Source organism: Sus scrofa, chromosome X (assembly GCF_000003025.6).
Source record: "Sus scrofa isolate TJ Tabasco breed Duroc chromosome X, Sscrofa11.1, whole genome shotgun sequence".
Taxonomy (NCBI): domain Eukaryota; kingdom Metazoa; phylum Chordata; class Mammalia; order Artiodactyla; family Suidae; genus Sus; species Sus scrofa.
Genome location: NC_010461.5, coordinates 50,287,110 through 50,312,507, shown reverse-complemented (window position 1 = coordinate 50,312,507; position 25,398 = coordinate 50,287,110). Strand labels below are relative to the sequence as shown.

Sequence of the window (25,398 nt, the reverse complement as noted above, 5' to 3'; positions counted from 1 at the left end):
GTCAGTTAAAAATTTTATTGAATTCTGGGAGTTCCCATCGTGGCGCAGTGGTTAACAAATCCAACTAGTAACCATGAGGTTGCGGGTTTTATCCCTGGCCTTGCTCAGTGGGTTAAGGATCTGGTGTGGCTGTGAGCTGTGGTGTAGGTCGCAGACGTGGCTTGGACCCCGCATTGCTGTGGCTCTAGCATAGGCCGGCGTCTACAGCTCTGATTAGACCCCTAGCCTGGGAACTTCCATATGCCACAGGAAGAGGCCCTAGAAAAGGCAAAAAAGACAAAAAAAAAATTATCAAATTCCAAGCACTGTTTTAGGTGCTGGACAATACACTTTATAAGGGAGAGGATGAACCAATAAACAAATAATTTACAACATTGCAGGTAGTGATAGAGCTAAAATGAAAAGCAGGATAATGGAATATAGTATGATGGGGGTGGTTCAGTTTTAGAGAATGTGGTCAGAGATGGACTCTTTTTGAAGAGATGTAGTTAGAGCTAAATTTGTAGATAGCTAGGAGAAAAGTCTTCAGGAAGAGTCAAATTCTTCATCCTATATCTTATTTTCCTCCTAAAACCCCACTCCACAATCACACAATTATATGCAACCTTACTCTTTAACTTTTTAATCAGCCATCACCCTTTCCTCAGGGTACCCCTCTTGGAACCAACTCCATGCCTGATACATCTTTGGCAAGGCTACTAAAGTTTTAAAATAACCAATGCTTTATTTTAAGTTACGACTGAACACAAGTCATAGCCTTTTGAGCTTTAAGGAAGTTTAGGGACTTGTTTGAGGTCACACAGCTATCAAGAAGCAAAGGCTGGACTTAAATCTGAAAGTTTCTGCTTTTTATTCACTGCTTTTTTTTTTCACTTTGCCGTGAGCTTCTCAAGGCATTAATTGGGGCAGAGCAGCACATATAAGCATCAGCCATTTTAGATGAACATTAGTTCACAGGTACCGCTTTCTAAGGGCCAGTATCTGGAATAAGGGGAGTCACAGTTTCACTATACTCTCTATTGTCACTCCCACCTGGATATGTGTTCTGAGGAATGTGTGGATAAACTGACAAGCAATTAGCCTGGGAGGAGGGGACTGTAAATCATGCCACAAGTGGACAAGCTTAAAGAAATGGCCAGGTTTAACTTGTAAAACAAATTGTGTGTGTGTGTGTGTGTGTGAAGTAGGTGTTCAGGAGGAATCAGAGTTTGAACTCTTGATAGATGTCCTCAAACACTTAAGAAGACTGTTGATTAGAAGGATAGGCCTGTATGTATGTATGTATGTATGTATGTATGTATGTATTTGCATAGCCCAGAGGATAGCACTCTAACAAATGTGCAGAAACCATAGAATAGTGAATTTCAGCTTAAAATGACTTTGGAAGCTTCAGGATGAGTTTCCTGTTACTGAAAATATTCCAGTGGCTGCTGGACAACTCTCATCAGGGATAGTGGAGAAAAAACAGTGGGCTTTGGAAAGAGATCTCAGTTTAAATCTTGCTTTTGCTACATCCTACCTCTATGGCTATGATAAATTGATATAAACATTCTTAACATTAATTTTCTCCTCTTTAAAATAGCAGTAACAGTTACTTCTTTCAGGGCTTCTGGGGTGGATTAAATAAAATAATATTTAAGCCTAGCACCATGCTTGCCCAGAGTAGATGTTTTCTCCTCCCCTACTACTTCCCCTACCCCATCACATATACTGTAGAGAGAATTCCTACAAAGGGATGTTGGGAGGAAATAACTTTTTTTTTCCCATTTCAAGTATGAAATCTTATGATTCGTTCTGTAACCACCAACTACAATTTTATTCATTATCTAATTGTGCTTAGGATACTTCACTGTATGTCATTGAAATTATGTGGATTGTGGAGTTCCTGTCGTGGTGCAGCAGAAATGAATCCGACTAGGAACCATGAGGTTGTGGGTTTGATCCCTGACCTTGCTCACTGGGTTAAGGATCTGGCATTGCCGTGAGCTCTGGTGTAGGTCGCAGATGTGGCTTGGATCCTGTGTTGCTATGGCTGTGGCATAGGCTGGCAGCTGTAGCTCCAATTTGACTCCTAGCCTGGCAAACTCCATATGCTGCAAGTGCAGCCCTAAAAAGCAAAAAAAAAAAAAAAAAGCAAAAAAGAAAAAGAAAAGAAATTATGTGTATTTTTGACTTTCCTCACCAGACTGTAAACTTCATGAGAGTCTCTGAGTAATCCTTAGCTGTAAGAATAACTGCTTATTGAATTTTCTGAGTTTGGAGGAGTGGTGATCTCTGCGCTGAAAATGAGTTCTTGTCCTCAGGGAGCTGACCGTCCTAAGTAGAGCTGACATTCATGAATGTGTAAGAGCATCCAGTCAAATTGGTAGCCAAAACAATGAACAGACAGGATTCAATATCTTCACACTGCCTGTGGCAAGCATCAGGGATTATCAAGTGGCTGAGGTGGGAGCTGGATGACAAATAATTGAGTAGCAGTATGGGTCAGGACAAGATGTGGGACTTTCCTTGGGTGTGCTTCCTGACAGAAGTGGGACTTTGGGAGCTATTTGAATTATGAAAGGCAAAGGACAACCAGGCATTGACTTTTCCCTGTGAGAAGGCAAATATGTAAGACCTAGACATCTTGTACTTGGGAGGTAGGCCACTGGGACTCAAGTCAGAATTTTGAAACAGTTTATTCCCCTAACCTAGGAGACATCCTGTCAGATACTATTGGAAGATGGAACATGTGTCACTTAGTAGCATTTATACAGCACAGTGTTTCAAAACAGGCTCTAGAGCCAGACTGGGTTGGGTCTGCATCTGGGCTCCACCACTGACTTGCCATGTAACTTTGGGCAAGTTTTTAAGCATGGTGCCTCAGTTCCCTCATCTGTAAAATAAGGACAACAATAGTATCTTCCTCATAGGGTTGTGGTGAGAACTAAAAGAATTAATGTATGTAAAGGGCTTAGAACAATGCACTCTATATGTGTTAACTTTTATTATTATTATCTAATGAGTGCACTTTGTGTCCTGAGAAAAGTCAATTTGGGAACATTTATATTCCAGACCAACTCAGGGAGTGATTAGTTCCTCAGCAGTGGCTATGACAGAAGTGGTGATAATATTTTGCTCAAAAATAGGAAAGAATTTTCTACCGGCTGTCTGAAAGACAAACAGGTTGTCTTAGGAAGAGAGGAACCTCCCTATTGTTGTGGGTGTTGGAGTTGAAACTGGAAAACTTGGTGGGGATGTTGCAGAGGGATTAAAGGATGGAATTGGGGTTGTGTTATATCAAGAGATTCTCTGATTCCTTGATACTTGTCAGCAGAAGGGCTGCCCTTGAGATTGGGGTAGTGCTTCTTGAAATGTGGTGGCCTTGTCTAATGATTTGAAATTGTGAGCAGAGTTGAATGGTCACCGTATGCAGAAGGATAGCTACAAATAGATGGCGCTGGGATCATAGGTCATGTTCTAAACTCTGAAATATCTCAAAAGTACTTTTGAGATTCAAGAGACAAGAGTTTTGGTTTCCACTCTGCAAGTAATTAATTAGCTGTGTAATCTTGTGCAGCTTACTTTCATTCTCTGGGCCTCAGTTTCCTAACCTGGAACATGCAAGTTTACAGTATATTTTCTCTTTGGTATCAGCAGGTCTTGCCTTCTGTGGTTGGAAGATATAATTCTCTGAGTATTAACAAGTGGATTAAGGAGATATCCATGTATTCAATAGATCTTTATGTAGCACCTACTAAGTGTCAGGCATTGTGCAGGGCATGAGGCAGAAAGAAATGAACAAGACAGGCATGGTCTCATCCCTCTGCACAATTCAGTGCAGGATACAAACAAGAAAAAAAATTACAGTACAGTCTAATACGTTTCAAAAGCGGTAAACACAAGGTACTATGGGAGAAGGACATGGTCTAAAATATTTTTGAGGAGAGAACATCAGGGAAAGCTTTCTGGAAGATGTGGAACCTAAGTTGAGCTTTGAGGTAGGGGCTGAGGAAAGACAGCAGTGGTTACATAGGTCCTGAGGCAAGGAAACATGGTGGGTTACTAGAAATGCAGTAGGCTCTGTTTTGCTGGAAAATAGAGAATGAGAAAGTATTGGTGAGATTGGAAAGGGCAGAGGACACCAGATTGGCAAGACTGTGCTACATAATTTGACTTAAAGGCTGTGGGGAACCACAGAACTCCTCTAAACAGAGAGGCTATATAACTCAGGGTTCAATTATAGAAGTTAAATTGCTCTAATTACTTTTCAGCAGAGTTTTAATATAGAAAATCTGATGCTTCCAAAATTGGTAGTAGGGCTGAAGGGGCAAGCTTTAGGCTGGGCCATCAGGAATTACTCCCAGAACACTAGGGGAGCTGTTTTCTCTGCTACAAGCAGGAAGGTGATGCATCAGGATCTTTGGGAACCCTCTACCTGATTTGTGATCTAGGGAATCAGGAATCTGGCACTGCCTTAACTGTTGACTAGAGTACCAGTTTGCTTGCCAGATCCTCAGTAGCAAAAAATAAGTAAAATTTTTTTAGAAAGTCTCATTCCCTGTTTGCACAAATGCACAAAGCCAGTGACCAGACACTGGGGCCTATGGAATGGTAACATGGCTGTATAAAGCCCTAAAACCTCCACCTCTCTGTTTGCCGCCAGAATCATGGCTTCTTCATTATCACTTTCTTCCAAATATTATCCATATGCATATAATCGGCAGAAATCAATCACATCCAGAACATCGGATACAAATGAGTCTGAGAAATGACAGATTCTTGTTGTTGTTGTGGCTTTTTGTTTTCAGCCTTTCAACAATATCGGAATGTAGGCTAAAAGGAAAGTGGCATGGATCCTCAGCAATCAATATATAGTACCCGCCATAGAATTGATAAGAGCAGAACTGCTCTTAAAAGAGATAATTTGGCTAGGAGAGTAGAGGCTGAATTAGGGATAGAGGGCAGCAGAAGAGAACACAGTGCCATCACCAGGGAGAGAAAGGAAGGACACCATTCCTTGAGGTGGAAGAGAATAACTAAGTCTTGGTAACTGGTTGGCTAATAGGAAGGTGAGGTGGAGGCAAGACTTAAGGATATTTCCTTGGTTTTAAGCTAGTTCTCTGTGTAATATTCCTAAGGGACAGGAATCTCAGGGGAAGGAGGAAGTTGGCAGGGGTGGGAGACAGTGACTTCAATTTTGTACTTATCAAGTTTGAGGTTCTTATAAGATATTCAGGGGAAGATATTCAGAAAGTAGTTGAAGATTCATCTCTGGAATCAAGAGAGCTACTTGGGGGTTAGCAGCAGAGAGTTGTAAGCTCCCCGTAGGCAAGGGCCTATATCTGTTTTGTTTCTCCACTGGTGTCCTGTATCTTTGTTGAAAGGAGATACCTTAGTGTGTAATATAATGATAGGTAGTTAAAGCCTTGGGAATAGATAGATCCATCTTTCAATACAAGTATAGAATGAGGAAACAAAAGGAGGAGGCAGAGATTAGAAGAACCATGAGAAATCAAGGCCTTAACAACTGGATGAAAAAGAACCCAAGCAGGAAGTAAAGATAATATAATAGGTTCTGTGGATGGTGTCCCCAAGACAAAGGCAGCATTTTAGGAAGGAGGAATCAAGAAGAAGAAAAGGGGAGTTCCATTGTAGCTCAGGAGAAATGAATCTGACTAGTATCCATGAGGATGTGGATTCCATCCCTGGCCTCACTCAGTGGGTTCGGGATCCAGCGTTGCTGTGAGCTGTGGTGTATTTCACAGACACAGATCGGATTCCATGTTGCTGTGGTTGTAGTGTAGCTCCAATTCAACCCCTTGCATGGGAACTTCCATATGCCATGGGTGTGGCCCTAAAAAGCAAAAATAAATAAATATTTATGTAAAAATGGGAAGTTGGCCATGATATTTAGCAACAAGTTGGTCATTTGTTTATATTCAAGAGAAGTTCCAGTTTCTTGTGGGATGATGGGGTTGAAAGCCAGGCTGCAGTGGGTTGAAGGGTCAATAGATAGTGATGCAGGGAAAAGATAAGATTGCACTATCAAAGGCAAGGAAAAAGATCCTAGTTGTATATCTTATGGTACTGTTCTGATCACCAGTATCTGTCTTAACATAATCTAGAAGAGTGGTTTTCAAACTATTTTTACCATTGCCTACTGTAAGAAATATATTTTACATCACAACCTAGCACATTTATATGTAAATGAAAAAAAGCTTCATTGAACAGTATTTATCTTAACTGTATGGATATTTCATATAATGAAATCACATAAAATTATTTTGTGTCTGGCTTCTTTCAGTTAGCATATTTTTAAAGTTCATAAATGTTTTAGCATATAACAGTACTTTGGTCCTTTTTATGGTGCAATAATATTCCATTGTATGGATATACCATATCTTGTTTATCCATTCACCAAATGATGGATATTTGAAGTCTTTCCATCTTTTGACTGTTATGAATAATGCTGTTATTAATGTTCCTGTACATGTTTTTGTGTGGGCATGTTTTCATCTCTCTTAAATATATACCTAGGAGTGGAATTGTTGGGTTGAATGGTGAGTCCATGTTTAACTTTTTGAGGAACTGCCAAACTTTGCCAAAGTGGCTTCATCATTTTACATCCCCACCAGCAGTGTTATGAAGGTTCTGATTTTACCACATCCTCCCCAGTACTTGGTATTATCTAGTTTTTTGCTTGTAGCCATCCTAGCATGTGTAAAGTGGTGTCTCATTACAAACATGCTATAGGAAAAACCCTTAATTTGCATTTCATTTGCATTTTCCTGCTGACTAATGTGTTGAGCATCTTCTCATGTGCTTATCGACCATTTCTTTGGAGAAATGTTACTCAGACCCTTTGACAATTTTTAAATGGAATTTCTTTTTAGAACTGAGTTGTAAGAGCTTTTCGTTTATTCTAGATACAAGTTCCTTACCAGATATATAATTTGCAAATATTTTCTTCCACTTGTGAGTTCTCTTTGCATATTGTTGATAGTGTCTTTTGAAGCACAAAGGGTTTTTTTTAATGTTGATTAAGTCCAATTTATCTATTTTTTTCTTTTGCTGCTTGTGCTTTTCATGTCATATCTAAAAAAACATTGCCAAATCCAAGCCCAAAAGTTTTACCCCTATTCCCCCCTTTTTGATAAACTTGGCCACAATATATTGTCACACTTAAAACAGTTACTAGTGATTCCTTAATATTATGAAATATTCAGTCTGTTCCAATTTCCATTTGTCTGATGTCACAAATGTGTGTATGCATGCATATACAAGTTTCATCTGAATTAATCACTATTTTTTCTCCCTACTCGTTTGCTAAATAACTAGGTTGTTGGTCCTATAGTTTTTTACAGTCTGTACCCTGTTTTGAAATTTACTATGTTTTTCTGACTTCTATTTGTCCTATATATTGATAGCTGCCTCTAGAAGCTTGATCTGATTCAGGGCATTTTGTTATTTTGGCACATATCATTCATGCATTATGTGATGAGCCAAAACTTTTAAAGTGGGCATTTCTTTGGGTAATAGTCTATCCTGTGAAGCTAGAGGCCATTTTGATTATGACCTGCATTCATTCAGAATTTCCAGTCATGTATTTAAAACGGATGACTATGATAGAATCAAAGATTTCTAGAGAATACAGTAATTCTCATTTCTCTTAGAGTCTAGAGTATGCTAGGAATTCCAGAACTTAATTTGTTCTATCCCTGGATAATCTAGTTTCTTGCTCTTCTCCACCAGTATCTATCTGTTCATTTTTATAGTCCTAGAATGTAAGAATAAGAAGGGCCCTTAGAAATCTTCTGTATAAATTAATCCTGGACTTTCGAGGGCCCAGGAGCTGTATATATTTTTCTAAGGTGAGGATTCAAAGGTTTCACTGAATTCTCAGATGGGTCTAAGTCCTTATGTGGCAGAAGGGAGATAGAGGCCCATAGAGGGGAAAGGAGTTGCTCAAAAGTCATACAGCAAGTTTGAGGTAGGGCTGGGAGTAAACCTGAAAATTTCCTGTCTCTAGGCCAGGGCTTTTCCCAAGTTCTAGATACCAGGTCACAAACACAGAAGAGTACAGTGATTTCAGGCAGATTGCAAGTTTTGTGGAAGCTTTTCCAATGCAAATATATCTTCTCTTCCTAGTACCCAGCATACTAGAAGACTGCAACCTGTCATAGTCTAAAGAAACCGGGAGTGGGAAAGGAAATCTGACCTGCAAGTTCAGAGATATTAGAGAAAGACAAATAGAATTGGATTTTGGATAATTTGTAGAGCGCTCTTGTGGTTCTGTACTCAGCATTGATTTGTTGAACTTGTATAGCTAATTGTGAGTGGCCTATAAATACTTAGACAGTGGCCTAAGTCATCTTTGCTTCCTCCTTGGCCCAGGCGCCAAAGTGATTGCAAAGAATCCCTTTTTTCCACCCATTCCTTTTCTCTCCTCCCCATCCTTTTCCCTTCTTTCCCCCACCCTTCTCTTTCTTCATTGTATCCCCTATTTTTTCTTTCTCCTTCCCATCTTTCTCTTTTCTCGCTGCTTCTCATGGTCTTCCTCCTCGTTCCTTCCTCCCTCCCTGCCAAGCCAGTTCCCCTCTGGCTCCGTCAGTCCACCCTCCTTTCCCAGTCCTTTCCTTCCTCTCCTTTCTCTTCACATCCCCCTCAACCCACCCACTACAAGCTCACCACCCCCACGCCAGAACTGTCAGCCAAGGGCTCCCGCTGGGTGAGATGGGGCGGGCATGCTGGGGAAACATTTGGGTTCTCCGATTGGCCGCCACGGGTAGCACGCCAGCTCAAGTCCTGCCCCCCGGAGAGTAAACGCGCCTTTACGGCACCTACTATTGGCGGGTGAACCTGTCATCACCTTGGCTGCGCCTCACGCAGGCGCCGGCAGTCGATCGGTGAATAAAAACGCAGTCTTCTGCCTGGGGGCTGGGGAGAGGAGAGGAAGAGAGCCAGCGGCAGGGATAGAAAGAGTGGCTGGCAGCCGGGAGCCCAGCGAACAGAGCAACCGTAGGAAAGCGAGAGACTTAGAGGGAGTAGGGGAGACCGAGACTGACCGGTAGCCAAGGCAGGCGGACGGACGCACCCCCGGACAGACATACTGAGCAGGCGCTGGAGAACCTCGCTCTGGTTCCTCCCGCCTTTGCCTTTGAAAGCCAGGATTTTGCCTTTTCTGTGGCGCCCGAGAGAGAATGCTGGACTCTGCCGACTTCAGCGCAAGCTAAGATTTCTCAGCTAGGGAAGAAAGATCAGCTCAGTCCTGAGAAGGGGGGAAGCAAACACCTCTGACCCCATCCCCCCTCCCCCCCTTCCCGAACCAAACTCGGGCGCCAAACCCAGCCCTTCCCTAACCACCCGACTTCCTCCTCTCCTTTCTAGCATGGTGGCTGTATGGACAGTCTGACAGAACAGAGACTGACATCTCCCAATCTGCCGGCCCCCCATCTGGAACACTACAGTGTTCTGCATTGCACCATGACCCTGGATGTGCAAACTGTAGTCGTTTTTGCCGTGATTGTAGTCCTCCTGCTTGTAAATGTCATACTCATGTTTTTCCTGGGAACGCGCTGAATGGAGTCCGGCCACCTGAGCTGTTTCGAACTCTCGCTTTGATTTCATCCCGAGAACCTCCAGGGAAAAACAAAATCAAGAGAGACAGACAGAGACAGGGAAAGAGAGGGAGAGAAAGAACAAGCTTTCTTACTCAGGGGGGAAAACGTTTTGAGCTTCAACATGGCCTCGCTGTGATATGTATGACGTTGGTATATTATCTCTCCCTAAATCTTTTGTTATGTCTTGTCTTTCAAGTATGCCTGTGAGTGTATTTGCTTATTGCTTGAGTAAAATTGTTGATAAGAAATGCGTTTGATTTGCGTGTGCATATTTGTGTGTGCATTCTCCATCTATGTGACGTTCCTGAAGCAAGCTCTGTGTCCTTATACAATGGCTTTGCTGTTTGTGGTGTTTTGTCAACTTAACTTCTCGAAAACTACCTTTAAATTCCATCATGGAATTTTAGTCAGAATGCCTCTCTTGCCATCCGAAATGCGTTTGGGTTTGTTTGGGGCAAGGGGGGGGGGTTGTGGGAAGAGCATGATGAATTTTTGGCATCATAGGGAAAACAGTGCTGTACTGGATGTTTAGAGAAAAAAATGATAGAAGGAATGAATTTAGGGAAAATGATTCTTCAGTCTCTAATGAGAAGGGAAAATCTGGGAAGTGATGTGGTGGGGTGTGTTGTGCTGGCAGTTGGTGACTGTGTCCTTTGAATCTTAATTTGCTGTCCAGGGTTTACAGTTTCCAATTTGGAAAGAAGTCACCTTTAAAACATTTCTTAAATCATTAAATGTCAGTTTCTTTGGAATTATAGAATGAAGCATAAAAGTGTTCTCTGATCTTTATGAATTGGCAAGAGAAGACGTTGACAGTAACTGTTTTGAGTTCTTTTTTACAAAGATTGTACCTGTGAATTTCCATTTGGGGATTTTCTCTGCATGTTCTCTAAAAAACAACAAAAGCCACTTCTCTACCTACTTCTCAATGTATTTGGATATGAGTCTTTGGGGTGATTCCATTTGCAAAGATATTCCTTGAAGTACATTTTAAATAGAACTTACCAGTGCTAATGAGAAATTGAAATTGATGCTTTTTGTTTACTCCTTTGTTTGTTCTTTAAGAGCAATGGTCTCTCTAATTGAAAGGTTTCCATGAATAAAAAGAAAGTATGTATCATGCTAAATTGAGCTTTGGGTACCCCCTCCCCCCCCAATAAAGTCTGGATGGAATGGGATGAGAGCTCTGGAAAACAGGAGCTAGAAGCAACATTCCAGTTTGATTATTTATTTGCATGTCTGTATCAGGTAATAGTGGTGGTGGTTGCTGTTATTATTGCTATTGTTGCTGTTGTTGTTATTTTTATATTTCTGCTTCCCCTGAGAAAGCTCTTGGCAAAGCCAGGTAAAAAAAATGCCTCTGAAGCCAGTGTACGTACATAAGACTTGTTTTCTCCCTCCTCCTCCCTGCTGATGTAGGCAGGTCTTCCTCATTCTGTTGCTTACCTGACTTTAAATAGTGGCATTTCTGTCTCGTGTAGCGGTGAATCAGGGCACACATGTTCACATACACATGTTCCCCCCGGCACCCATGTGGGCGGCTGTTCATGAGTGATGTGCATATCTGCTGGCATTGTGCTCTCAAGTTCCATGTCCTGTTGTTCTTTTCTCTTTGGAAATGATTATGAAGGAAGAGGGCCTGTGAAGGGGGCTCTTGAAATTTTGCTGACCTCAGAACCCAAAGGGTATTATTTTATGGCATTAGAAGAGGTTTTGTGCATCAAGGTGTGCTCTTGATAGCTCTGTATGAGTGAGAAGTTGATTTTTTTATTTGGTTGGTACCATGGTGTAAGCATGATCTGGGAAGTTTGATGGCATTGATTCTTATTATTTACTCTTTGGTTTCTTTGTGGGGGGGCCCTGGATTGAAATAAAAACTTTTTTTTTTTGCAAAGAGAATCTAGTTGAGTCCCCATCCCCCTCCCCCACTACCCCACATTTGCTCCAACAGTATTGTCCAAAGTAAGCTGATATTTTGGCTGGGCACTTTGTTTTGAGACAGTGTTGGAGAGTGAAGAAAGGCTGGCAGCTACAAACCTAGGTCTATCTGTTCAGTTTGACATTGAGGAATTTTTTTTCCTGTTCAGTAAGTTTGGGATTCCAGGTAACATTGGTATTTGGGGATGGTTGGACTAGGTTCTTGGATTCTTTGAATGTCCATAGACACTTGAAATTAGAGGCTGATGAACTGAAAAGCAAGTGAAAAGACAAGTTAAATGTTAATCAAGGGGTGATGGGAATATGGAGGAAGGAGATAATCTGGTTGCTGGTATCTGGAAAAACTTAAAGTTTTACCTAAGAGATTTTTTACCTAGTTTTGTGGAAAGAAACCTATAGTACAACAATAGAATGCTTTTTTTCTCTAAGGGGAAAAGTTCTTTAAGGTTAGAGCCAGGTTTATGACAAAGTAATATCAGGAAATGCCATAGCCTTCACCTCTGGGTGCCTGACAGACCCTTAGCAGAAAGCCTTTGGGAATGTATGTGTGTGGGGTGTGTGACAGTATGTCCCTCAGTTTGTGTGCACATCCTTCCATGTGGGGGGTAGGGTTCACACTCCTGAATGTGGATGGGGATTGGTTGTGCTAGCAATGAGAAGAAATAGCAAGGCATGTATTGAGTTTCACAGTTCTGAAAGGCCTCCTTGTGCTAGGGCCTATAAGGATTTGACTGATGCTTGGAAGGATGAGTGTCTCCCATACTGGTTCTCAGCCTATTCCCCCATACCCTCAGACTAAAGGGAGGGTTTGAAAGAGCCCATCAGTATTTTAATTGGTGAAATGGATAAACATTTTTCAGATTAACTCATCTCTAGTCAAATAAGTGGATGTTGTTAGCCAGATGGCAGACCACCTTAGACCAGCTAAAAGGGAATTTAGATAGTAGAGAAGCAAAGTTGGCAGTGTGACCTTTTACTTGTGTGAATCCTAAAGGTTTGGCATTTCTCCTTCAGACTCGTGAGGGTATGCAAAAAGAGAAAAGAGTGGGAGAAAATGAAAAATGCAGCTGAGAAGGATAGAACCCTCTGCATTTTGCATTTTTTTTCCTTGCTTGCTTCTTGTCTTTATCTTCCCCCTTCTAACCCTTTCCTCCCTCTCCTGATACAGTCCCCTCTTCTCTCCTATCCCTGCTGTAGGTAGGTTAGAAGGAAGAGAAGAGGGCTTTTCCTTTCTGATTTGTCCCAACTTTTCTTGCCAAAATTCCTTGTTCCCTTTCCTCCTAGCTGACTCCTTTGTAGAGGATAACTTTTTTGCTATCAGCTCAGGAATCTTGGCTCCCAGCTCCCCACTAGAGGGTTCAAGAAAATGTCCTTAACCAGTATCCTAGCAACCCCTGCGTCACTCAGCTCTTGCTGAGCCCCAGAGCCCACACTTTAAAGGTCCAGGCACCAATATCTCTGGAGAAAGGGGGCTGGCAAGCAGAACTTGAAGAGATGTTTTTGGGAAGAGGACAAAGGAAGAGCAAGATCCTCATTGCCTGCAAATGCCTAGAAAACACATCCACAGAAGACACACAGAGCCTAACTTCATCACAGTCATGGGAGTATTTATTGGAAGGCTCCTGGGTTCAAATCCCTTTCTAGTTACTGGCTTCTCCTAAAGATCAAATGAGCCATTTCACAGCGAAACTTTAGTGCGAGGAGGTCTGCAGGCCTTGAAATTTATTGTTTTCCACCCTGACTTTTGGCTGATGCAGGGAGGAGGTAAAGGGATAATGTGGTAGGAACAAACAGCAGTGCTTCCCCCACCCCCACATTGAGATAGCCTCTGTCAGAATCTGTAACATCTGCTGATGTACTGTGCCCCAATTTTGTTTGTGGCTAGAGAATCCTGCCCAGTACAGCTGCAGTGTGGAATTTTTTGTTTCTTTGTTTCTATATTGTTGGTCCTTGAATAGTTTCTGACAGAAGGCTGGGCAAATTGGGGAGGCCAGCTTGATTGTGAGTTTGGTGAACAGAGCTTGGGCCTTGTCTCAGATTTTCTCATCCACTTGTGCGTGTATGATTATATTGCTAGGGACCTGAGGGATCCCAGTGAGCTTGAGGATGAGGTGCTCTTCTTCCCTGTGGTGAGGCCCAGACTGAGAGTGCTTGGCTGTGATTAGCAGACACGCTTTGGCAGTTACAGGGATGCTGCCAAAGCATGTCCTCTTTCTAGCCTCTGTCTGCCATCTTGGCCTCTGCTCTCTTTGGCTTGTGGAGTGCTTGCTCTGGACAATGACATGATTGGAAATTGAGCCTATTCTCCTAAAATAACTGCCTTCTCAGGAGACCTCCCACAGAGCATCTGGATTCATTCCCGGTAGCTTTGCCCCAAGGAGTGGAGTAGGATGGAGGTGGGGAATCTTAGATTCTCTAGCTCTTCAACTTGTTTAGGCCAACCAAGTCTAGCTTTCTAGGAATCCGTGATCAAAGCTTAACTCTTCTTATGTTTACTCAGAGTGTCTCCTGTCATTAGGTGGTTCTAGCTCTTAAGAGTATTTGGTTCATGGTGCCTGATTGTGGCACCAAGATACAAAGCAGAAAAACTAGAACAAGGAAGGACTTGGGGGTGGGATGAGAAGATTCAGGAAACAGCCCAGTAAAGGCAATGCCAATAATCCCTTGTCAGAGCATAGGCCTATAGTGTTTATAAAGCAATTTCACATCCATTCTAATTTTGAGCACAATATCAGCCTTGTGAAGTGGATAGGGATGATTGTTACCGGTTTTATAGGTGAGAAAAGTGAGGGCCAGAGAGATTGGTGGGATGAGAGTGGGTCTACCTTTCAAATGGAGAAGGAGAGAGGGAATTGATTATACCCAGCTAATGTGAAGCTGAATGGAGCCAGGTGGAGGGGGAGGAGTGTGTCACCCCCAAAGTTATACTAGCTTCAGCTTCTTGCTTACATTTTTGGTGCTTTTGCATACTTTTCATTTGTATAACAATTTTGCACAAAATTCTTTATTCAATAAAATGCTGGAGTTCCTGCTATAGTGCAGAGGGCTGAGGACCCAGCATTGTCTCTGCATTGGCTCACTGCTTACACTCAGGTTTGAACCCTGGTTCTGTGCAGTGGGTTAAAAGTCCAGGTCTCAGCTATGGCTTGAATTTGATCCCTGACCTAGGAACTTCCATATACTGCAGGTATGGCTGCAAAAGAAAAAATTAAATAAATAAAATGCTGCCTTTTAATCTTGCGCATACATTAAAGAGTCCTGTTTAGTCTTATGAAAACTCAGTATTTGGGATCTTCAAGGAGAAAACCCGTGTGAACTGGTGAAGCCTAAAATACAGAATGTTTTGAAGGAAATGCAGTTTTCATACGATTGTCTTTCCTTTTAAAACACACACACACACACCAACACACACACATATGTATATATATATATATATAAATGTGATGCTCAGAACTGATCATGCTCCTCCAGGTGCCACCTGAGCATCGAGTACAAAGGGATTTTGATCTCTCTGTGAAATACCTAATATTGCAGTCTTCTACTGGTTCTCAATCCTCAGTAAACATACAGATCAGTTTGGGAGTATTTAAATGCCCATGTCAAGTTTTCACTCTGAGGGATTCTGACGTAATTGGAGCAGGGTAGGTCCTAGGCAGCTTTTTTTTTTTTTTTTTTAAATTAAATTTAAGGCTCATGAGATGATTCAAACATGAAGCAGCCAGAGTTAAGAGCCTTTTGTGCTGTAGGCTCAAAGGCTTTGGTGTCTAGTCCAGTCATCTGTGCTCTTGTGAAATTGGCCTTTTGAGCCAAACTCATTAAATTTTATTTTGTTTGGTTGGCCCATTACTCCACTTTTTATGGGTTTTTTAAAAGTTTGTTTTGTTCCAAAAATTAGCAGTTCTATCACTGCATCGGTTAAACTTTATTTTCTTTGGTTGGCCTATTCTAGCTTTTGTGGGACACTGAACTTTTTTTTTTTTCCTTAATGCCTTGAAACAGATTAGTGGTGTTTTCTTGCATCACATCATTTGAAAACTGAATAAGTATCATCCAAGTTGTCAATTCAAATAAATGTCCCATATAATGGAGTTAATGCTAGCTCCTCTGGCAATTCACCAGAGTCCCCTCTTGGAGTAGGAACCAGTTAACTTTTGTTTCTGGTCAACCAGTGCAGAATACATTGGGCACTACCATCATCTATCCTATCTTCATGTTAATGGGGATAACTTGGCATCATGGTTTTGTTTTATGCTTTGTGGACATCAAGATGTATGCTAGTTTCATGGGAATCATCTGCCAAGCCAGTGACCTCATCAGAAAAAAGAGTATGAGTAACTTGGCATCTTACTCCTGGTAAATCCTATTGCAGGCTCCAGTGTTCTCTATTTTCTTTCAATATTCATAAACCGTATGTTTCCTAATTGAGTCCAGAATTTGCCTGAGGGTCAGTGCCACAACATGGATTTTGTGTACTGTTTTATTTTTCCCCATTTGGAAAAGCAGGACATCATAGATTTAGCTTTAAAAGAATATATTTGGTTTTCAAACAGTTTAGGAAACTCTTTGTGTGTGTTTCTCTTGTTTGGCTGAAGGTGTTTCCAGTAATAAGTTGGTCCTCAGCCCTGGCTACACATTGGAATCACCTGGGGAGTTAATAAGACTAACAACAATTCCTAGAATCTCTGGGGGAGAGCTGATTAAGTTGGTCATGGTGAGGCCCTGGCATCAATATTTTAAAAAAAACTCCCTGAGGTGACAGGAATGTTCAGCCAGGGATGAGAATGACTGTTATGTTCAAAGGAAATGTCAGCTCAGCCTGAATCTGGCTTATTGCACACATAAATAGGCAAGCTTCACAGATGGTGAGATTTTATTCTAGGATTGTGGGGGCCTTGACAAATTTTAGGGGCTTGTGCCCACTCTAAAAAAGAGGACTCAACCCTAGACAGTGAGCAGTCTGAGGACCTATTTGGATTTTAAATTATCAGTGGTGAGATGGTTTGAACCCTTTAGGAAAAAGAAAATAACTTAGTTCTTATGCCTTTTCTATAATATTAAAGAAGATTCTGTTCATTTGATGGGGTGACCTTGTTCAAATTACCATTCCTCTATGAAATTTGATTTCCTCATCTGCAAAATAAAGGCAGGTGGATTAGATAGCATCACAGATATCTTCCACCTCTAGTGATCTGTGCTTACTTTGGGTTTAATACTAATGATCAAAATGATTAAGAATATTATTATTTAAAACCAGCAGGTAATCCAAAGATCTCTTTTAACAGGTTTGGAATGCACAGGGTGATTTTGGGAGGTAATAGACTTGCCTTCCTAATTACATTTAGCTTAGGTTTCTTCTAGGACAACTGAACTATAGGTTGTATCCACTGAGCACACACTGGCTGCCAGTGGGGAAGGGAGCCCTACAGTGAATTAAGTGGTAGGGGGATGCTAGTTTGGGATTTAGCATTCATTAAAGAGATATGTTACATGGATAATTGAGAATTACCTGTTGTAGGTAAAATACCAGCCTCATAGATCTAGGAAAGCCTGGGGACAAGGGAATGGCTGCTCTGACACCACAGAGCCCCTTTCTGCATTATGTTAAGTAGCCATTCATTTAATTAACACTACTACTGCTAAGAATTAAAACAAAGTTTCCTAGTTATTTCATTGACTTTCTCCCAAAACCTAGAGGTAGTTGAGGAAACTGAGACATGGGGAGATTGAGTGACTTACTCAACATCACACTTTCATGGAGTGGTAGTTCCTGGGATAGTACCCAGGCCTCTTGAAAACAGGTCCTTGTAGTTCTTCCACTGTAGCCTGCATAGTAGATTCTGTGGTCAGAATGTAGTCATGACTCTGAGAATTGAAAAACTACCACTGACGTAGAGCAGAACTCAGGAGAGAACTTTGAAGAAATGAACAAAGGGACAAGCTGGAGGAAAAGGAAAGGTTAAGAGAGGGATGTGTCTGAGGTCAGTTCTTTCTTGCCCTCATCACTCTCTGTACTAGTTTCAGGCCCCAGACGAGAACTGGACATTTGGTCTTTGAGCACCGAAGATGAGAGTTGTGGTAGAGAAGAAGGTTGTGCATGTATGACAGCAGGACAGAATATGGAGGCAGACCTTCAGTAGGAGAAAATAATATGGTAGAAATGGCCTTGGGACCCCTAAGAACAAGCTGTGGCTCTGTACCTACCTTGATGCCTGAATTTGAGCAAAGCCCTTCCCCACTAGGCTTCAGTTTCCATGGTACTAAAATGAGAAGTAGATTTAGTAGAAGAATTGTGTTCTCAAATAAAATTTGAGCCAGAAGCATCTGTACAAAACATGAAAAAGCATAACTAGTCTAAAATGGGCCTGTGACAGAAGTGGAGGACAGAGCAACTGTCTTGCCAGTACAGAGCTTACTAATTAGGGCAGTTGGTATTAGGAGAGTGGAGATGGCTCTGACCAGCCTAACCGGACTCCTTGGAAGTTAGGGCAACCCTAGATGGAAGAGGTGTGTGTGTTGGGGGGTGTCTTTCATTTAAGTGGCCGGGACGCACAGAGAGAATCACATAGGGGCAGATATTAGAGTTCTTTGGAGATCTGTGTGCCTCTCCCCTTTCTGTTTACAAATGAGAAAATTAAGGCACTAAAGGGGAAAGGGACTTGTCCAAGGTTGCAGTGATGAGTCTGAGATCCTGAGTCCTCAAATCAGGCCCTTCCCCCTGTAACATGCTACCTCTGCTATAGGGTTCTGGCTCATTACTCCTTTGGCTGTATCAGAGACCTGAATGCTCTCTCAGGTTTGGTTGGAAACAGTTGCCAGAAAGGCTGGGAGAACAAGAGTATTATATAACCTTCTAAAGAGGAACAGGCCTGTCAGAGCCCTTAGGGTGGCAGGCAGTTGGAAGAGGTGGTGGGGGAGCACAGAATCTCCTACAGACTGCATTAATTCTCCCGAGGCAAGGAGCCCTGGATGCAACACTGCTGCCTGGCCATCCACCCTCGAGGCCCAGAGGAGGTCAGTTCTGTGCATCCATAGCCAGCTTGGGAATGGTTCTGGCAGCTTTCATCTCTCCGCCTGCCTGCCTTCATTACAGGAGGGGAAGGATGAACCCCCATGCCCAGCTGGCTGCAGGAAGGATGTACTAAGAGCCCACCCCCACCCCCTCAGAATGTGGTGCCTAAAGGCAGCATCTACTTTTAGCTGTACCTCCCACAGCCTCTCCTCTGCCCACTCTCTTCCTTCCTCCTCCCTCTCTGAACCTTGCTGGTTGGCAGGAGGGCTGGGCAGTGGGTGCTTTGGCATTGGGAAAGAGGCATGGGGGAGCCAGGCTTCCCTCAGAGAGGCTTTGATATGCCTGGCATGGTGAGAAGTCTTAGAACAGAGACAAAATGGTGAGACTGCTTTGTATTTAGGGCCTAAAGAGAATGGAGATATTTATTAATTTCTTTTGTACTTTGGAGCCAGCTAAGGTGCTTGTTTTGAAAATCCAGATTGAACTGCAGAGGGGGGCTCAGGAAGGTTAATTGGACAGAACATGCTTATATAATTTCTCTGCTTGGATTTAGAGAAAAGCAACTGGTGCTAGTGGGTGCTTGCTTGATTCATGACTCTTGTTGAACATTGTCTTAAGTTCTTCAGTGGGTTTTGTATATTGTCTCACTTGATATTCTCTGTAGGCCTGTGAAGAAAATAAAACAGGGATTACCTGCATTTTACAGATGAGAAAAAACAAGGCTCAAGGATATATTGTCATACAGTGCCTGATCTGGGCTCAAGCTCTGGGCTCAAGTGCCATTTAAAGTCATTTCAGATAGCTGTATCTTCTAGAAAAAGGGGCGTTACAACTGTCTTGAGTATAATTCCCTCACTGTAGAAGCTGGGGAACTAGGCTCAGAATGAAAAAGGACTTGCCCAAGGAAACATAGTACATACTATGAAGCAGAAGTGGAACTAGAGCATTGCCTTGCAAGGTTATGAGTTCCTGGACCCATGAGACTTGCAAGCTGCTCCTGTCTTTCAGAGATGGTAAGGGAAACTTGTATGGTGTGACAGAAAGCAAAGAATCACTGAACTAGTTGTTTGTCTTTTTTTTTTTTTTTTTTTTTTTTTTTAGCTCTGTGACCTTGGGAAGTCACTTAACCTCTCTGAATTGGTTTGCTTTTCTGTTGATTGGGAGTAACAATCCTTGATAACTTTCAGAGGCTAAAATCTCTGGGTGACTGCTGTAGTGGAGGGGCCTGACACATGGTAGTCTCTATGTAAAGATTTTGGTAATGAAAGTCTTACACATGAATCTGCAAATATGAACTTAGTCACTGGGTGACCTTGAAGAAATCACATTGTCTTTCTTTGTGCCTCGTTTGTTTCCATTACAACATGGAGGACTCTTTGGTTTTCCTTCTTTGGAAAGATAGGATCCTTATGACCTGCCATTGTCTTGGGTCATTGGTATGAAGTTGGGATTTTTTTTTTCTTTATAAGAAGCTTTCTTTTGTTTTACCCCCAGTTCCATCCACCTCACCACCTGGCCACACATGGTGCTATGAATAACAAACTAGCTTTCTCTCTCACTTATCTCCTGCAAAAATAAAAGAGGCACTTGAAGAAAACCATAGTTAATTGTGTTTTTATTTAGTGCCTTCTCAAGTCCATCAAGCAAGAATCACCTAGGCACTTGGCAATTAAAAAACAATTCTTCGCCCCCAGGTCCTTGGCTAGGATTTGTGATGAGTATTACTGGTTTTTCATGATATAAATAAGAGCTGTTAGAAATTGCATGCTCTTAACAAATGACCTACTTAGAACAAATCTACAATTTTCACCTTTATATGTATCATTTTGTTTGGAAAATTCTCATTGCTCCAGGGACAGTGCAAGAAGATAAGGACTATTGTATAGTCTTCTATTCCTGCCATATTCTTGTCTTTTTTCTCACAACTCTGTAAGGTGAGCAAGACCAGGATTTTCCTCTCCATTTTATAGCTAAGGACATTGAAACTATCAGTGTTTCCTCTTAAAAGCAGTTGTGTACTAGAAGAGCATAGCACATACAGTTAGCTGTTATCAACCCACCCATACACATGGCCTCGGGTATGGAGTTCATTCTAAAGATACCTTCTGCGCTTTTCTTCTTTTTAGGTCTTATTATAAAAGTTAGTTAAGATAGCAGAAAAACTAGGCAGATGTCACAATATAACTCTGGCTAGGTTGGCACTTAACTACTGATTGGAAACTCAGATACATCTATTTGACCTGTGGTAATTCCACCTTTATATTATCCAGGAGTGTATGAGAGGCCTTGCCTAATGCAGAAGTATGCCCTTAGATGGCTCCTATGGCCTTTTATGTCCTGCTTGGAGGTTTTCTCTTTGTAGATTTATCTGGTCATGCCTTGAGCCTAAAAGCTGGCTTATTATCATCACTAGTTCTCACAGTCATCCCAGAGGATGGGAAGAATGCTTTAGATAGACCTCATCTCACTTTGAGCTTTGGTGAAGATTGTATGCCTTTAGGATTTTATCCCTTTATCCCTTTTACTCCAAATAGCTCAGCACACTGGAAGAATGAGTGTGGAATGACAAATATAGGGAGGCAACCAGTAGCTCGCCTAGGGCTAGAGGGGGCCTAGCTATAACAAGATATCTTTAGGTGCTAATCCACATGCACATATATGCGAACTGGCTTTTTGTGGTGGTGGTAGTGTTAGTTGTAGTGATGGAAGGGACCAGAGCTAGCCTATGGTGCTTAAACTGAGAAGGCCACTGGATGAGAATGAGGAAGAACCCATAAACCCACTCCCTTACAGTACTGCTTGATAAACTGAGGTCTGGGGAGAGGCAAGGATTTGCCCAAAGTCTCAAAGTTGGTACTTGATCATTGTCTCTCTGTTCAGCTCTTGGCTGCTAGGCCTCATATTTTTGAGGCCCCTTGGATAAATGGAGTGGTAGTTAAGCCTCTTGGGAAAAGTGCCTATGATCTGAGCCGTGTCTGTGGCCTATACCATAGCTCATGGTAATGCTGGATCCTTAACCTACTGAACGAGGCCAGGGATTGAACACACATCCTTAAGTTGGATTCATTACCGCTGCGCTACAATGGTAACTCCCAGAGTAAGTATATCTAAATAGTGAGTAGGAGAGTGTGAGAAAAAGTAGTAGGATGCATAAAGGGGGGGGGGGCAGAGGCTCAGCTTCTCCTGGGTCAGTGATGGATGGAGAGAGTAGCCACATCCTTAATGACCACAACCCTGCCCCTAGGCACAGCAGCTTGGGCCATCTGGCCCCACTAATGAGGACCTGCTATTTTTAGAATTTCTCAAGCTAGAAACCAGGTCAGGGTATCCTGGGGAGGCCTTCAGGCCCTTGGTACCAAAGGCAGGAACTGTAAGGGAGGCCCTAGACTGAGTCTGCATGACAGATTGGGAAGCAGCAAGACAGGTGGCCAGAGTGTGCTAGGTCTGTCTTGAAGCCTTTGGGCCCCAGTGGATTACTGTTGACTGTGACAGCTTCATGCCTGTTTTCTGAGCTTTGGACTTGATATCAAAAAACACAAATTTGAGTCACTGTTCTGCCACTTAAGATGTGTCTCAGGTTCCCTTCCTCTGTTTGGGTCTCATTTGGTCTACAGGTAAAATCACCAGTATTGACCCCCTAGATGCTAGCAAGGCTCAGGCTCACAGCTGAGAAATGCTTTGCAGGTGTACCTTCTACATCCACAAAGCTGTACCTCCTCCATCCCTAATCTGGTCTTGATGCCTGTCAACAGCTGGGCCTGACAGCAGAGTAGTGGTAGAAAGAAAAGGTCAAAGAGGGGGCCAGGGAAAGGCAACCTCATGGAGTCAGGTCAGTCAGTGTCATGATGGGGTCACCCCCCCACATACAAATGCTTTTCAGTGCTAGGTCAATCCTTGTGCAAAACACAGGTTTTTCAACATTTAAGTGGTCATAGAGTTCTGATTCCTCAGAAACCCTAGGTAGGGAAAGTGGGGAGCATCAAGAACAGGGTCTTCTTAAACTAGAAAAAGCAAGCAGATAGCCTACACCTGCCACCTGCCACCTGCCAGAGGAAGTAGCCTAGAATGCCAGTTGTGACCTTGAAAAAGAGCCTTATTCTCAGTATTGTGCTTAGGACCATTTTACCTGCGTTGTTGAAGGGGGTGGGTCAGGAACTAGACTCAGCACAAGTTCAGATTTCTCTTCACCCCATAAATTGTGGGAAAATTCCTCTGAGTCTCGGTTTTCTGGTCTATAAAATGGGCTTAACTCTAAAGTTTTAGGATCATGGAGTGTAAGAATTCCTGATAAGAAAGGATGTGAAAAGTCCCTTGTGATTGTTAATCCAGGTTGTAATTACAGGTAGGTGGAGGTGATCCAGGAGCTTGTCTTTACTTTATTTCTTGACTCCTCCTTACCCTTTTTTAAAGCTAGTCTTGTCTCCATTTTGCAAATGGGGATACTGAGAATCAGAGAAAGGAGGGACCAGACTGAGGAAACCAGATTGCATAGTGGTGGATTCAGGTCTAGAAGCCGTGCCTTCAGACTCTAGTGTTCTTGCTATAGCCCCAAGCTACCAGCCAATGAATTCCAATGCTAAGGGAATCTGCCAGTAGCAACTTAAATTAATATATCTTTAAAATTTAGATTTTTTTTCCAACACGGGGGGTGGGGGGGCCCACTCTGGGGCCCAGCAGTTTCCTGCTTGCCCATGAGAGGCACACTGACTGACACATCATCCCTTCCACAGCAACTCACGTCCCACTCGTCTCCTGCATGTTGGAAGCAGTGAAGCGTTGGAGAAGATGCTGAGCTGTTGTGAGAGGGAATTGTGCTGCCCATTTAAGCCACTTCAGCAGGATCCCTGAAGGCACTTGCTCTACCTTTTCCATCCCCACCTCTTCATAGCTTCCTGGGTACAGAACCCCTGTGTGGCTGACCTGCCTAAGGGTTTGGGCCGAAACTATCTGAAGAAATAATGTTTAAGGGCTTTGATCTGTGGAGTATTTTTCAAACTCTTGAGGGATAAGATAGTAGAAATTCAAGAACCAAAGCTGGGAGAGTCCCTTGAGACCATCTGGGCTGACTCCCATCTGGTCTTGATGTGGAAACCCAGCTAGGCTTTTTTCTCCCTTAGTATACTCTTCCTTGTATGACCCAGACTTACAAGCTAGGCCAGATTTACTGGAGCCTTTCTAAGTTGTTTACTTTTGCTTTTTTACCCCAGGAGAAGAGTGGGTAGGCACATTGAGGTAAAGTAATGAGAGGAAGGAGGTGGAAGAATCTGTGGAGTTCAGGCCTTGGGCGCTAAGCCCTGGAGAAGGTCTTTTGTATCTTTTGTCATCTATCCTGCCACTGATACATTATTTTCCTATAACTTACAGATTGGCTGTAAGAACCTAACTCTGTTGCTATTTTCACTTGTACTGCTAAGACCTGTAGAATGACTATAGTATTGGCCCTTCTGGGGGATTGGACAACTGATGTTGGGGATGAAGAAACTGGAAGAAACAAAGGAGAGAGACACCTTCTGTTCTTCAAGTTTGAGAAGCCAGAGGGGTGGATAGGGAAGGGTTAGTCACCTAAGCCCTGCCAAGAATCATCCATACAGTTTCTTCCACTCTCTTGACCCAACATACCTCATTTTTAAAAGGATTTTATTTTATAAAAGGAAATACATTCACATGGTTCAAAATTCAAAAGGTATAAGAGAGTAAACAGTGAAAAGTCTCACTCCAGCCCTGCCCTCCAGCCACTTGGCTTCCCCTTCAGCCACTGGTCTTCCAGAGAAATGTTCTATGGATATATAAGCATATATAAATATATTCATTTTTTTCTTTTTATGGTAATATATGCACTGTTCTATACCTTGCTGTACCTCAGAACTTCTGAGATCCTATAGAGTGTGAGGATATGCTGTGGAGAGCAGAGGTTAAGAACAGTGATTCTAGAGTAAAACTACCTGCTTTTTGGTTCTGGCCTGTGTGACATTCAGCAGTCATTTCATCTCTCTGAACCTTGGTCTTGCCATTTTTAAAATGGAGATCAAATAATTAGTATATGTAAAAACAGATTTGTCTCTGACACATAGTAAGTACTCAGTAAATATTGGCCCTTTATTGTTAGGACAAAAATACTTGACTGTGAGTCAGAAGATTTGGGTTCTCTTTTGTCCTCTGCTCCCTGGCTACCTTAGTGACTTCCTTTGTCCAAGCCTTTTCTTTAAAATGTAAGGTCTGATCCCTACTCTCCTTACCTCTCAGAGTTGCTAGAAAGGTCCAGTGAGCTTATGAATATGAAATGAATATGAAAGCAACTTAAATACTATAATGTATTAATCACATGGTAGGGGCATTGCTTAATCTTTTCTTAAAGCTACTTTGGGTGGCTTGAACCCAATGGCCTGAACTGGGTGGATAAGGCCTTATCCTTTCTTAAGGCAGCGAACCCAAAGCCCATCCCTGTACTTGGATTCTGTTCTGGGTGGAGGTAGCCCATGGCAAAAATTTGAAATGGTCAAGTTTTGTCTTCTGATCTTTCTTATTCCACCTCATTCCTCTTCTCACTTCCTTGTTTCCATGTCTTCTTCAACTTCTCTCAGTCCAACTTGTCAAAACCTGCTTTTAGAAGCAAGGCAACAGCATCTGTCAAAGACAACCCCAACTTTCCATTTGAGATAACCTAGTACAGCTGGCTCAGGGTGAATCTATATCTCCTTATGGTCAATACTGCAAGTCAGTAACTAAGCCAGGCCTGGAGCCCATTCTTCCCATCCTATTGTTTATTCATTATTATTTGCATTTTAGTGTAAATTTGCATTTGGGATTCCTTAGCAAAGATGGTGGGAAGATTCTGAAGTATCTCCACTT

At 42.3% G+C, this 25,398-nt stretch overlaps 1 protein-coding gene across 11 annotated transcripts in view; it reads left to right on the top strand.

Annotated features, from left to right (window-relative positions):
• Nucleotides 1-25,398, top strand: part of ARHGEF9 (Cdc42 guanine nucleotide exchange factor 9) — a 418,109-nt gene that overhangs the window by 265,513 nt on the left and 127,198 nt on the right. For 2 of the 11 annotated variants that reach the window (XM_013990911.2, XM_005657811.3), the window contains exon 1: nt 8,891-9,741. The exons of 5 other annotated variants lie outside the window; for them this stretch is intronic. Coding sequence is in view for 4 of the 6 variants with exons in the window: in XM_013990907.2 (XP_013846361.1) it covers nt 9,740-9,748 (9 nt within the window). In the remaining 2 variants the exon portion in view is untranslated. Of the gene's footprint in view, nt 1-8,889; nt 9,753-25,398 lie in introns of those variants that run through there. 4 more of the 11 variants (XM_013990907.2, XM_013990906.2, XM_013990908.2 and 1 more) reach the window with 4 other exon arrangements.